Here is a 14,197-nt window from a genome sequence, read left to right on the forward strand (position 1 = left end):
CTGCAGATACAGACAATCATCTTGCAGCAGTCCCTGAGGAACAAAGTCTCTAGGTGGTAAGCCATGTGCATCACAGCTGGGTAGAAAGTTTTGTTTTCCCTTTTGAGTTTGTGGTCATTTGGACTACTATTAAAGACTAATTTGGTGTGGGTGGTGAAGAAGCTAATGTTTCAGAAGGTGGAGAATGTGGACATGATGATCAGCCCTAATACAAGGGGAGAGTGTAGTCAGTTGCAGATTTAAACGGGGAAACTGAGCCATGGTGCCACACAGCTTCCCCAGGCCACGAGGGGGTGCAGGGACAGCCCACACTGCTACAGTTCAATGGCAACAACATGTTGAGAAGACCAGACTCAAAGCCCCAGCAACATGTAAGAGGAAAAGAGCTACCATTGCTATAAGGTATTGTCTAAGGGCCCTGTTTGAGGGTTTTGAATCCGCTTCCAGCTACTTGGGTGTCCAATAAATTTGAAGCCCACATACCCTCTGGCAGCTGGAAGACAGGAGTGCACTCTCAATGTGTTGATATTTGTACTTCCATCCTTCACCCCAGAATCTCTTAACTATTGTCAGGATGGGTTCTGTTATTCTTTCCTTTTTTTGGGAGGTTTTCCTCCCTTGCAAACAGCTCCAAACCTAAGTCTGATCATCATCATTTTCCAAAATGGCAACAGAATGAAAGTGAACTGATTCCTGTTCATTCCATGGTAATAGCTGTAGTAAGACTGCCCTGCATGTGATGTTCACTCAAGTCACAGCAAAACCAAAACAGCCATCTATAGTTTAGTTATTACTATAGACCTGGAATGTTCAAGCCAAATATAACATACGGAGTTCAAGGAACGTGTTACTTCTTTACTAGAAGCATATAATATGGGCCTATTATAGCTTTTCTTAAAAAGACGATTCAACCCTTCATTTTGAATATGAACAATCCTCTCCAAATCAAATAAGAGCAATCTTCAAGCTGGTTTATCAGAGATTCTTGACAGGAAGTGATTAAGGAGCTGCATGTTTGCGCCACTTCTGCCTCTATCCAGAAAGCATTAGAAAATAGAAAACAAGGACTCTGAAAAAAATAAAGAAATACTGAAGAGGAAGTCTACTATACAGAAATACAACAGATGACATGACATTAAGAAAGACATCCACAAAAATGTTTACAGTACCTTAGGAGGATTGAAGGGATATGTTTCTGGAATTTTTATCTCTAGTTGATATCTCCCTCCTGCAAAAACCAAAACACAAACGAAAGATTATACTGATTTCAAGAGTGTTAACGTACTATGAACTCAAAAGAAAGTGAAACAAATGTGATTCTAAATTTGCCCTCACATGGATGCTGTCAAGTAATATAATCATATCCAAAAGAAGCTAATCTAGTGAGAAATATCTTCCAACTTTTAATACACATACACACACTTATGCATATACATAAATTCAGCTTATTAATGTCATATTCCCACATTTTATACAAACCTAATACCTATTTCCAAGATATTCAATTTGTTATTAATCTTCAATTTCCATTTTTTCCTTGTTGGAACACCTCTGTTTCATATTAGTCAAACAGACCTTCAATTTAAAAAATCAGAATACCTAAGAAAGCAGATACTAAAATAAAAATAAATTGTATCTGATGTAATGATGCCCAGTATTAATATGAAACACACACTAAAGAATTATCCATTTCACTCTGACACTTAACACCCTCAGTTCTCTCTCTTCAAAATACTAAATCAAAATTAGTTCAATTTAAGTTTAAATTATTTAGAGCTTGAGGATGTTCCACTGTGTAACTTAAGAAAGGAGTCCACATAGCTTTCAAGTTCTTCAGTATGCTTTGAAAAGAATAACTTCCAACACTTCAATTCACCAGGTGCTATATACTACTTAACCATTTACTATGGCTCCGATTCTGCAAATACTCATGCATGAGTAATCCCATGAACTCAACGGGGCTACTAACGTGTTTGCATGATTGGGACACATAATAAGGGGAGTCAAAGGCCATGTCTACACTACAAGTAAACAAGTTACATTGACATACAGCAGCCACAGTTAGAATATCGCTTGTGCGCTTGCAGACTTATCACCTTGCATCGATGCAGCATGTGCTTACCAGGAATGCTTGTGTCAATGCAGTGCAGTGCACCATGGGTAGGTATCCCAGTGTGCAACCTGCACAATTCAGCATAATGTCTTTTGGGTAGTTGTGGCAATGCATGGTGGGGCAAGAACAAATATCGCAGTGGTGACTTGGAACAATGGCTCAACTTCCCATAAGTCAATGTTCTCCGTCCCATAATATCTCTGTGCCGTAATTTTTGTGCCTAATTTCAAATTTCCACGAACTGATGCGGGACTTGTCCCTGTCTGCCATCTCTGACAGCAGCATATGAGCCTACACAGCTCTGCACTGTTATCACGAGCATGGCAACCACAGGATGCACGATCCTCCAGTATTTGTGGAGCCGCAAGAAGAACCTATGGAGAACATGACGATTTCCAGGCGGTCAGTTTGCTGTGGGACATAGCGAGAACCAATTCAAGATTGCTGGTGGCATTCAAGAAGCAGCTGCAGATGGTGGAGTGCCCCTTCTGGTCTCCAAGAAATGAATAATGACTTGGGGGTCACATCGTAATGCAGGCTGTGGATGATGAGCAGCGGCTGGATCTGTGTGCCAAGCTTGCCCCAGACATCAAGCGCAGGGACACCAAATAGAGCTGCACTGACAGTGAAGAAGCGAGTGGCGATCACACTTTGGAAACCTGCCATACCAGATTGCTTCCATCAATGGGAAGTCATTCTGGAGTTGGAAAAGCCACAGTGGAGACTGTTGTCATGGAAATGTGCAGGGCCATTAAATGTCTCCTGCTACACAGGACTGTGACTGTTGGCAATGTGCAGGATGTAGTGTATGGATTTGCAGCTCTGGGGTTCCCAAACTGCAGTGGAGCAATAGGCAGCATGGACAAGTGCAGAGTGGGATTCTGAGGATGGAAAAATCCCATGCACTGCTACAGACTAGGGACCGAATGGCTAGGCAGCAGTTCTGCAGAGAAGGACCTAGGAGTTACAGTGCACGAGAAGCTGGATATAAGTCAACAGTGCGCCCTTGTTGCCAAGAAGGCTAATGGCATTTTGGGCTGTATAAGTAGGGGCATTGCCAGCAGATCGAGGGACGTGATCATTCCCCTCTATTTGACATTGGTGAGGCCTCATTTGGAGTACTGTGTCCAGTTTTGGGCCCCACACTACAAGAAGGATGTGGAAAAATTGGAAAGAGTCCATCGGAGGGCAACAAAAATGATTAGGGGGCTGGAGCACGTCTTATGAGGAGAGGCTGAGGGAACTGGGATTGTTTAGCCTGCAGAAGAGAAGAATGAGGGGGGATTTGATAGCTGCTTTCAACTACCTGAAAGGGGGCTCCAAAGAGGATGGATCTAGACTGTTACCAGTGGTACCAGATGACAGAGCAAGAAGTAATGGTCTCAAGTTGCAGTGGGGGAGGTTTAGGTTGGATATTAGGAAAAACTTTTTCACTAGGAGGGTGGTGAAGCACTGGAATGGGTTACCTAGGGAGGTGGTGGAATCTCCTTCCTTAGGTGTTTTTAAGGTCAGGCTTGACAAAGCCGTGGCTGGGATGATTTAGTTGGGGATTGGTCCTACTTTGAGCAGGGGGTTGGACTAGATGACCTCCTGAGTTCCCTTCCAACCATGATATTCTATGATTCTATGAATATTTCCACAGCTGGTTAAGAGTTGCACAGTCTGTTCTCCCCACAGGCCCAGGAGATCCAATTTCTCCTGTCTACTCCAGGCAGGAGCGCATTTGCATCGTGTAGCCACATAGCTGGACATTTGCACGCAACAATGGATTGCTGTTATGTGTGGTAGATCAGCTGGACATTCAGGAAAAGGAATTTCAAAAATTTGCAGACGTTTTAAAGGAGGGGGCTACCAGTCTACGTGACATCTGAGCAGTGGCGCTCACAATTATGATTAAAGGTCAGTGTCTGTTATTGCGAAACAGCTGCTGAAAAACTGTTACGGCTGACACTTGCACTACATTGACCTCCATACGTCGACCATGGTTGTACGCTACTCGGGGAGGTGGTGTTAGTATGTTGGCATAATGGGGCACTTATATCGGTGAGAGACACATTTCAGTATAGACACATGCATAACTAGGTCAACGCAAGGCAGCTTATGTCGACCTAACTTCGTAGTGTAGACCAGGCCTTAGACATCCAAGCTTTTGCTATAATATGGTACCCTGCTAGAAACATTTCTACAAGCATTCACTATTTCAGTATTATAGTACCTATTCCTAATACCACCTCCTTTGGGGGAGTTAAGCATTTCTTATTCCGAAGATATTGTTAGTAACATTTATAATCCTCTATAATATTTCTGTATTTTCAGACAATACCAATTTATCTACATTCTCTATTTGCAATTTCTCCAGCACTGCTTGCCTGGAAGTAATTTCATGGACCACAGCACTGCAAGAGATTAATAGAATCTATATAACAATTTATATTGAGTTTCAATCAAGTTGCAGGCCACAGCACTGTTCCTTGTATACATTATTCTCTCATTCCATTCTTGTTCTTCTATTTGGAAGTCAAAAGCTTTTCCTCCCATTTATCCTTACCAGTTTACTTTGTAAGATTTTATATATTCTAGCTATAATTCCTTCCCAATGAGGGTTCAGGAGTAGTCTATATGGCCCTGATCCTGCAAATTATCTGCACAAGCAGAGTTGCTTCTATTCTACAGGGGTCTGCTTGGACGGAGTAAACTGCAGGATCAGAGTCTAAATCAGTTATTCTATGCACTGTCTTTTTTCCTGTGGGAAAACTACATTACTAATAAGGAGAAATTACAGAGTCCATCTGCCTGTTTCTTACATTATTAAGGGTAATAAATTCTCCATTCTCAAAGAAGTTACTGTCAAATTTTTTGGCACTTTCTGCACAGTGCCTTTCCAACTATAGAAACGCTCTGAAGCAAACATATACATTCACTAACTGGAGTTACTTTATATGTAATAGAAAAATTGGAATAAAAGCCCATATTTCTAGTATTGTCATCATTAAGGAATTTACGTATATCTTTTTTACTCACACCTGCAGAAGAGGACTAAGATTTCAACTGAATTTTTTTTCACCCATCTGAATTCAATTAAAAAGAAAAACCTATATTTAAGTCACCAGCTATAATTCAAACAAAAATGGAAGACAACATATTTGGGATTTTAGGCATAACTCAGCAATGCCTTCCTCCTACAGAACAGAGATGGTACCACACTATTCCTAACACTTTACTGGCATAATTAGTACACTTATTTTTAAAAACTAATACAGAAAGTGAGACAAATGTTGAAAATGGGAAAGGGTGTGAAATATGTAAACACTGGGGAAGGGCTTACAAACTGGCAGACAAAAATTAATTGATTGTTACAAACTAAAGAGCAAAAGTAACGAGATGGCAAATTAGGCTATGACAAGGAAACAAAGTATTTAAAAACTGAAAACAGGAATAAGAAAGTGTGCATGGTCTGTCTTGACTGTTAACTCTTTGGAGAAAGGACAAAGGTTTTTTATGTTTTTGAAAAGCACCTAGCACAACGGTGCTGGAGGGAAGTTTGTCTGAAACACCCCAATCTGTTAGTGGGTGTAGATCTTGCTGGTAAAGATTAAGGGTTCTGCTGAGTCATTATCCCACACGAATATAAGGGAGGTAGGAATGGCTCTTTGGAAAGAGGATCTAAGGAATAGGCTTAGCAGTCAAACCTGGAGAGGTTTAAAATGAACTTAAGGCCTATTTTTAAAAAAAAAAACTTCAGAAACAGGTGAGTTTGAACTCAAAATAGTATGTACACTATGTTTGTAAGGTAGACTGGAAAAGGCAACAGGTGACACACTATATAAAGAGCAATAAGATGAAGTACAAACCAAAGCCACATTGGCTAAAATACTAAAATAAGTCAGGGGGGAGAGCGGAAATGCTTGCCAAATTACTCTTGCGTCTCTGTACCTGTTGTTTCTTTATGTTGACCACAGGCTGTGAGGCAAAGTTGGCCAACGATTCCAGCACAGTAAGTTTGATTTGCGTCTCAAAACATGAACTCAAAATACAAATGAAGGGAGTAGGCAGACACAGGCAAGACCAAAAAAAAATATAGGGGCTGATTTTCCATCAAAGCAATCTGAGAAGGCAGCACAAAGTTCCCTCTGTAGGACTGTTAAGAAGATTGCTGCTGGATTTCAACATCCAAAAATGCTCTTAAGATTTTTGCTGCTCCATACCATTTTGTCTGGATTTCAAATTAATATACGGATATTACAGCAGACGTTGCAAATGTAATTTAAAGGCAAGATTCATTCCCTTCAAGGACAGAGACTATCACAATTTTGGGTAACATGTTCTAGTCTGCCCTACAAATAAAGGATCCACCTGAAGTTTATAACCCCAATACCTAAGTCAGTAGGGGACAATAAACTAATACTATTTATACATCACCATGGCCATGCATGGCATTTACATACAAAAATAAATTACAGATCCCTGCTCCAAAGAGCTTACAAACTAAATTAACTTTTATACAAATTTATCTAGATAAAAGGTTAACTTTATTTGCTCACTAATTATTATTGTTACATCTGTCTTGGAATGCGATTGTAATATAAATGTAACTTCTGTATGTACCTCAATATTTCTGCTGAAACTGTTTGATAAGTTCTTAAAGCAATATTCAAAAGCCTTGCTTTTTCTATTATAGTAACTACTCGCTTAACGTTGTAGTTATGTTCCTGAAAAATGCGACTTTAAGCAAAACAATGTTAAGCGAATCCAATTTCCCCATAAGAATTAATGTAAATGGGGGGGTTAGGTTCCAGGGAAATTTTTTTCACCAGACAAAAGACTATATTTTTTTATATATACATACACACACACACACACACAGTGTATAAGTTTTAAACAAACAATTTAATACTGTACACAGCAATGATGATTGTGAAGCTTGGTTGAGGTGGTGAAATCAGAGGGTAGGATATTTCCCAGGGAATGCCTTATGCTAAATGATGAAGTAGTACTCGGCTGGGCCCTCAAGGGTTAACACGAATTGTTGTTAATGTAGCCTCACAATCTACAAGGCAGCACAAATGGAGGGAGGGGAGACAGCATGGCAGACAGAGAGACACACCCTGTGAGAGAGAAAGAGAGAGAGAGATGCGCACTGCCCCTTTAAGTAGGCTGACCGCACTCTAAGTACACTGCCTTTTTAAGTAGATCAGCAAGTTGAGACAGCAGCTGCTGCCAGCAAGCTCCCTCTGTCCTGAGCCCTGTCATGTGTCCACCCCCGCTCTATGGGGATGGGGTAAGCGGGGTGCAGGAGCAGGGGGACACCCTGACATTAGCCCCCCCTCTCCTCCCGACCATGCACAGTAAGCAGGAGGCTCCAGGGAGCAGCTCCAAGGCAGAGGGCAGGAGCAGCACATGGCAGTGGGGGGAGGGACAGCTGAACTGCCGGTAACTGATAGCCTGCTGGGCAGTTGCTGCACAGGGCACTTAGGGGAGCAGGGAGCTGATAGGGGGGCTGCAGGTCCACCATGGTTCCAAGCCTCCACCAGCCAGCTCCAACGGGCTGCTCTTTCTGCAAGCAGTGCACAAAGCAGGCAGCTGCCAAACAATGTTACAAGGGAGCATTGCACAACTTTAAACGAGCATGTTCTCTAATTGATCAGCAACGAAACAACGCTAACCGAGACGACTTTAAGTGAGGAGTTACTGTACACACATATTAGGAAGTCCTACACTTAAAGCCCAGACCAAACCTCAAGTCTAATGTTACCAGATTTACTGTACTCACTCACCTGATATAAATCAAATACATACACTAAGAAATGAAATTACTATTATTGTGGTTCACCAGTCTCTCATTAAAGAGATTTAAAAAAAAATAAACAAAACATTAACACACCTGCTTTTAGACTACCACTTTAGAACATTTTTAGAGTGTCATCTACGGACAAGCAGAACACACCAGCCATTAATCTGGATTTCCAGAACTCTTGCTATCTACTTTTTTGTAAAGTGACTGGAAGCTGTACCAATTCAGGCTGTGATCTTTTAAACATTATGCAAGCTAAGTACAGTTGAAACTGGTCAATATTTGGGTGGGAAACCTTTAAAAAAAAAAAAAAGGATGATGATGAAGGAAGTGTGTGTTGGCAATTCATTAGATGGCAAGCTTCCTTTGGATCCAGTATTAAACTAATACACCAATATGGCCTATGGAGCACTTTTCTATAGGAATTTACCACTTTCAGAAACAGAAAACCAAGGTCCTTACCATTTGTGGTTATTTAAAAAAAAAAAAAAAGGTCATATAGCACTTCTCCTTAAGGTTAACCCTGATATTCACCTGCAGCTTCAACTAGATATTCTTCATTGTTTACCCAAAACAGTAGTACAGTGTTACTGTTTTGTCTATATCCATTTATAGACCTATATGTCTATATACATAATCTTAATAAATGCATAAAACTATGTTAAAAGAACATTCAGCTTGAAAACTCAAGCATTCAAAAGTTAGGAAATGCCAGAATTAAGGTTGCTCATGTAATCTTAATTTGACCGCCTTATAAGTACACACTATAATACAGTCCAATTACATGATCGTGCTATTTTTTTCAATCGACATAATTCCTGCCTTATTCAGTGACCAGAAAAGGATGGTGCTCACTGAATAAGTAGTCATTCAATATTTTTTAAACTCATCAATGTGTCCATGCCTTATACACCTCACATCATCCAAACCTTGCACTAAATACGGAATTACTCATTTCCTCCTGGTGTTTCTATAGTGCCCTCATCCTGGTATCCACGTGCTTCACAAGCACTAATAAGAAGAACAGGAGTACTTGTGGCACCTTAGAGACTAACAAATTTATTAGAGCATAATATATATATATCTCCTCGATATGTTTCACTCAATATGCATCCGAAGAAGTGGGTTGTAGCCCACGAAAGCTTATGCTCTAATAAATTTGTTAGTCTCTAAGGTGCCACAAGTACTCCTGTTCTTCTTGCGGATACAGACTAACACGGCTGCTACTCTGAAACAAGCACTAATAAGTTTGTCTTCACAATACCCAGATGAGATATTATCTCCATTTATCTGCATTATCACCATTTTACAGATTGGGAACTGAGACACAGAGATTAAGCCCAAAATCATCATATGGGCCCCGTAATTTTGGATACCCAGTTTCAGAAACCAATGGCCTGATTTTTCAGGGTACTCAGCATTTTTACAGCATGTTTATACAGTCAAAGCACAGATACTGCTGACTTTGGTTTCAGCTGCAAGTGCTTTGCCCTTCTACAAATCAGGCCCAAAGTATCAATTTGGGCATTCAGAAAGTGAGGGATACACAACTAGTAGTCAACTGTGAAAAGTTTGGTTTAAGTGGCTTGCCCAGCATCACATAGGAACTCTGTGGCAAAGAAGCCAATTCTCCATGTTGGTATTCAGCTGTTTTAACTATGAGATATCCTTTCTCTTCCTGCAGTCCTTTGCCTCAGTCGCTACAAAACTTCTAAATTCTAGAACAAATGGGTCCTACAGGCCACAGCCTCAATCAAAAATAACCCTGATGGATTTCCTGAGCACCATCCATTCTGTATACTGATATGGTAGGATCCTGTAGGGGGAAAAAAGTATATTATCATGTTATTAAACACTATCACAGTGCATACACACAAGGAGGATGAATTATGTGGCTGTACAAGCAACCTTCATTCTGCCATTTCCTAACTTCTGAGTGCTTGACTTTGCAACTTAATATTCTTTTAACATAACAAAAATCTTAAAGTTTTTGAAAAAACAAATTCCATTAAGTGAAATGATATTGACCCTCATGTGAGTCACTTACAGCGCTAGAACCTTTAGATCCATAGCACAGACACTTGTACAACTTCAGCTAACAGTGTAACTGGTAGCAAAAACAGGCTATTATCCTCTGTGGACCAACCACTGCAGGAGGGATGAGACATTTCACTAATGGGTTTCACAGCTATTTACCTGGGAGCAGAGGAATGTTGGGACTCAGGTTACTCCTGCTTCCAGTTACAGCCTGGTGCCAAAGCAGCACCGACCAGCAAGGAGAAGCAAGCACAGGGAAAGTCCTCCTAAATACTGGGTTAAAGCATGCTCAGAGATAGAATATTCTGAGACTTTTGCTGCCAGCCTCTAACAAACCTCTACTGAGCATGTATGAACAGCAATTTTCAGAGACTTATAAATCCACTAAATTTGGGAAGATTTTCACAGGGATGATAAAAAGCAGATGTCTGACTCCAGAATGACACCCCTATCAAATTTTAAGTCCCTGCTTCAAATCTTGGTGGTACCAGAGCTTCTCAATGAAGATTTGTAAGAAGTTTTTAACATTGGCAAAAGGGCTTACTTTCCCGTAACCTTGCTTTTTTGGAAACAGCTGAACTGCTTTTGCTGAAACTTTTCCAGAGTTTAGCCTGAGACAGACAATCGGCATAGAAAATTTTGGCACATACAGTTCAGCAAAGCTACTGAAAACAGGGTCTTTTGACAAATGTCAAGCAAACCCTAACTTTAGGAGTCACTGCCAGCTCCACCTGAATTATATACACACATTACAAATGTAAAGATAATTGAGCAATTTGGGATTGCTAGGTGAAATCCCACTATCAGTTATATCTGGAACAAAAAAATTTTTTTTATGGTCTTTTTTTTAAACTATATACTTGGTTGTGATTCATACCACAGAGAAACTAGAGAATAGGCTATATGATTTTCAGGATAATTGTAAACACCCAGTCTACTACTGAAGGTCCCCCAATGGAAAATTAAATAGAGGGATCTATGGAAACAGGTAGACCTCCAAATTTCTTCTAATGGAGAGGTGCCTCTCCTGACAAGTTGAAAAAAATATAAAATACCTTCAAAAAAAACCCACATATATTCTCTACAACAGTGCTTCGTAACCCATGTTGGACAATTACTCTATTCTGTACTCTAGGTTTCTCCAGGCCTAGAATACACATTTGCTTCCAGATCCCAGAGACAGTTACAAACTTACATATCCCTACCAAGCATGATAACTGTATCTTGCATCACGGAACTAAACATCCTTCTTACTATATCTTTTACAATTCTATTGCACAGCCCAAACTGCAACTTAGTCCTTGCAAGTTGCATGGTAAAGTCTGTTATGCTACAGACTAAATAAATTTACATATAATCACATGAAAAAGTAACTGATACTTTTTCAAAGTTTAAATTTAAATATTTAATTTAAAACCACATAAATTAATGGCTCGTTTCAAAATATGTAGCGCTTTATTTCTTATTTTGTAAATTGACTTTATAAACAAAGCAACCCAAGACACATTATTTGAAGTGCACAATGATTTCATACGCAAAAACATTACTTGCCTTCATATGGTGTGTCCGGAGGTCCTGCTATTTCTCCTCTTAATTCTGTAAAATTCTCATCTACAAGATCTACTTTAATTTGATTTTTGCTCGTCTTAAAAATAAACAGAGAAAAACAGTTATGAGTAAGTTATGTTTGATATACACCTTCCCAAAAAATATTCAATTTTTAGAACAGATTTCTAAAAACAACCCATTTCAGATAGCTATGTTGCAGTTAGTTTTATTTAATTTAAAATATAACTGTATGCAGCATTACAGTTCTCCAAAGTAGTATTTATAGAGCCACTAACATAGACAAGGGTATTCAGGAGTATGCAGAGTATCTGAAATTACTTTTAATTTTTTAATTTACTAGATTTAAAGTTGACAGTGACTCTCTAAATAGCTATTTAGTCTGAATACCTTAAACAAGACAAGAAAAAAAACTCAGTCAGAAATTTTAACTTGCTGATGCTTAATATATCACTTGAAAGTATATTGTTCTGTTTAAAGCAATCACCACCTTCATTGGAATACAGCAAGACCTCTCAAAAATAGCATACTGACCTATTTTTTTAAAACAATACAATATCCTAAATATTAACATTTAAGGAAGTCTTGTTAAAAAGCATTTTTTCCACAGACTTCAGCGTTTCTCAAATGTGGCCACCAGAGGCTTTTCTTGCGGCCACAGCCACCCAGGCGGTGATTGGAGGGCCAAGCATTTGCCCCTTCCCTGGGTCTGCAAGTAAGTGGTTGGGCCCTGCCCCCCCCCCCCGAGCCACAAATGCTGGGGGAGTAGACAGCTGGTGTCAGTTCTCCACCTTCCCATGGGCAATGGGGCTCAAGCTTCGGGCTTCAGCCCTGGGGTGGCAGGTGGCAAGCTTTGGCCATGTGGTGGCAGGCTCTGGCCACTGGGCTTCAGGCTCACCATCCCACTCATTGCCTCTGGCCCCCGCTGCCTCCCCCGCCCCATGACCCATCCATCCCATCACCCCTGGCCCCCAATGCCTCCCTACCCACCTACCACCTACCCATCCAAGGCTTAATTTGTCCCCCAGCTTGCCAGGGCTGAGTAAGTCTGCTGTGAAAAGTGATACTTGTATGTTTGTTAATATCACTTTTCACTGCCTCCCAGCTAGCTAACAAGTCTGCTGCTGCGAAAAGTGATATTAATATACATATATCACTTTTCATAGAAACAGACTTACTAACTAGCAATTTATTAAAAAACAGAAACCAAAAAGGCAAAAGGAACAACAAAAAGACAAGAATACGCAAAACACCTTATTTGTGTTTCTATTCTGTTTAGAATAGTAAATAAAATTAGTAAAGAATAGAGATAACTGTACATTGTTGTTGTTACTGAGTCTGAAAAAAAACCCTACATAAATAAATTACAATGATTTGGACAGGTATATGTGCATATTTATTTGTTTTTCCTAAAGCTAATTACGTTTTTTGGAAAAACTGTCACACCAGCAAGAGTTGGTGGCCGCACTTTGAGGCCACCAAAAAATTTGTTGCAAGAACCCCTACTCTCAGACAACATTTAGGTGCAGGAGCTACTGGCTATTTGTCACCTCCTTCCCAACTTCACACTTCCCAAGACAAATTTTCTTGGAGCTCTGTAGGTTAATTTCCAATTTCTCATAATGGCATACTTAGATACTATACGATGTATGTTTCACAGAATCATTTATTAAAAGAGTTTAACCAAAAATACACATTCTATTCAAATTTGTCTTTCATCCCAGAAAGGAGCAGGAATAAAATGTATACTTGTTTTCCAAAAAAAAAAAAAAAAAATTCTTTTAACAAAACAACTACCTATGGAAAGATATACACCTACATTATTTACAGGTGAAATACTAGAGGGCCGCACACTTTGTTGCTTCTATCGGCTGAGCTCTCTGCATACACCCTGGGCTCTTTGCATCCCTCCATTTCTCCCCATAAGCTGTCTGTGTGCCACTCTCCCATTCCTGTCTATTTCAGAGGCCTGGTCTACACTAGGACTTTAATTCGGATTTAGCTGCCTTAATCCGAATTAACCCTTCACCCGTCCACACTACAGAGCCAGTTAATTCGAATTAAAGGGCCCTTTAAATCGATTTCTGTACTCCACCTCGACGAACGGAGTAGAGCCTAAATCGATTTTGTTAATTCGAATTAGGGTTAGTGTGGACGCACACCACCGAATTACTGTGTTTAAGTTAATGGGGTAGTGTGGCCGCACACCACCGAATTAATGTGGTTTAAAACCGAATTAAGGTGCTTAGTGTGGCCGCGCACAATCGAATTTATACAACCTGTTTCCCAAATTCGAATTATCTAAATTCGGATTAATCCTGTAGTGTAGACATACCCAGAGACTCCTGCAACCTCCACCCCTCCCTTTTCCCCATTTCAGGATCTCTGTGAACACCCCCTTTCCTTTCACTATTCTTATTTCTTCTTTTTGTCTGGAAGACAAGTCATTTCAGATGTTAACATTTTAAACTATATTGAAAGGATGGGCAAAGTTATGCTGTAAAGTATTAATAGCTGCTGGTTCTTTGATCTATAGATAATTACAGAGCTGGTGGAAGCTGCTGGATCTGCTAACCAGATGCAAGGGGCTCCATGTGACCATTTCCCCCTTCCAATTTTCCAAATCTCACCAAAATTAATACTCTTCTGCCCACTGATGTCTAGAACATTTCCTGAAGTTTGGAGTTGAT

General features: G+C 40.0%; 1 protein-coding gene across 1 annotated transcript in view; it reads right to left on the reverse strand.

Moving 5' to 3' along the window:
• Window positions 1–14,197, reverse strand: part of UBE2K (ubiquitin conjugating enzyme E2 K) — a 66,361-nt gene that overhangs the window by 24,163 nt on the left and 28,001 nt on the right. Inside the window, exons 2-3 of the mRNA XM_026647976.2 lie at window positions 11,493–11,586; window positions 1,170–1,228 (exon numbers count right to left, since the gene is read on the reverse strand). Coding sequence (XP_026503761.1) covers window positions 1,170–1,228; window positions 11,493–11,586 — 153 coding nt within the window. The remainder of the gene's footprint in view (window positions 1–1,169; window positions 1,229–11,492; window positions 11,587–14,197) is intronic.

The sequence above is a fragment of the Terrapene carolina genome, unplaced genomic scaffold, assembly GCF_002925995.2.
Source record: "Terrapene carolina triunguis isolate 2854851 unplaced genomic scaffold, T_m_triunguis-2.0 Scaffold66, whole genome shotgun sequence".
Classification (NCBI taxonomy): Eukaryota; Metazoa; Chordata; order Testudines; family Emydidae; genus Terrapene; species Terrapene triunguis.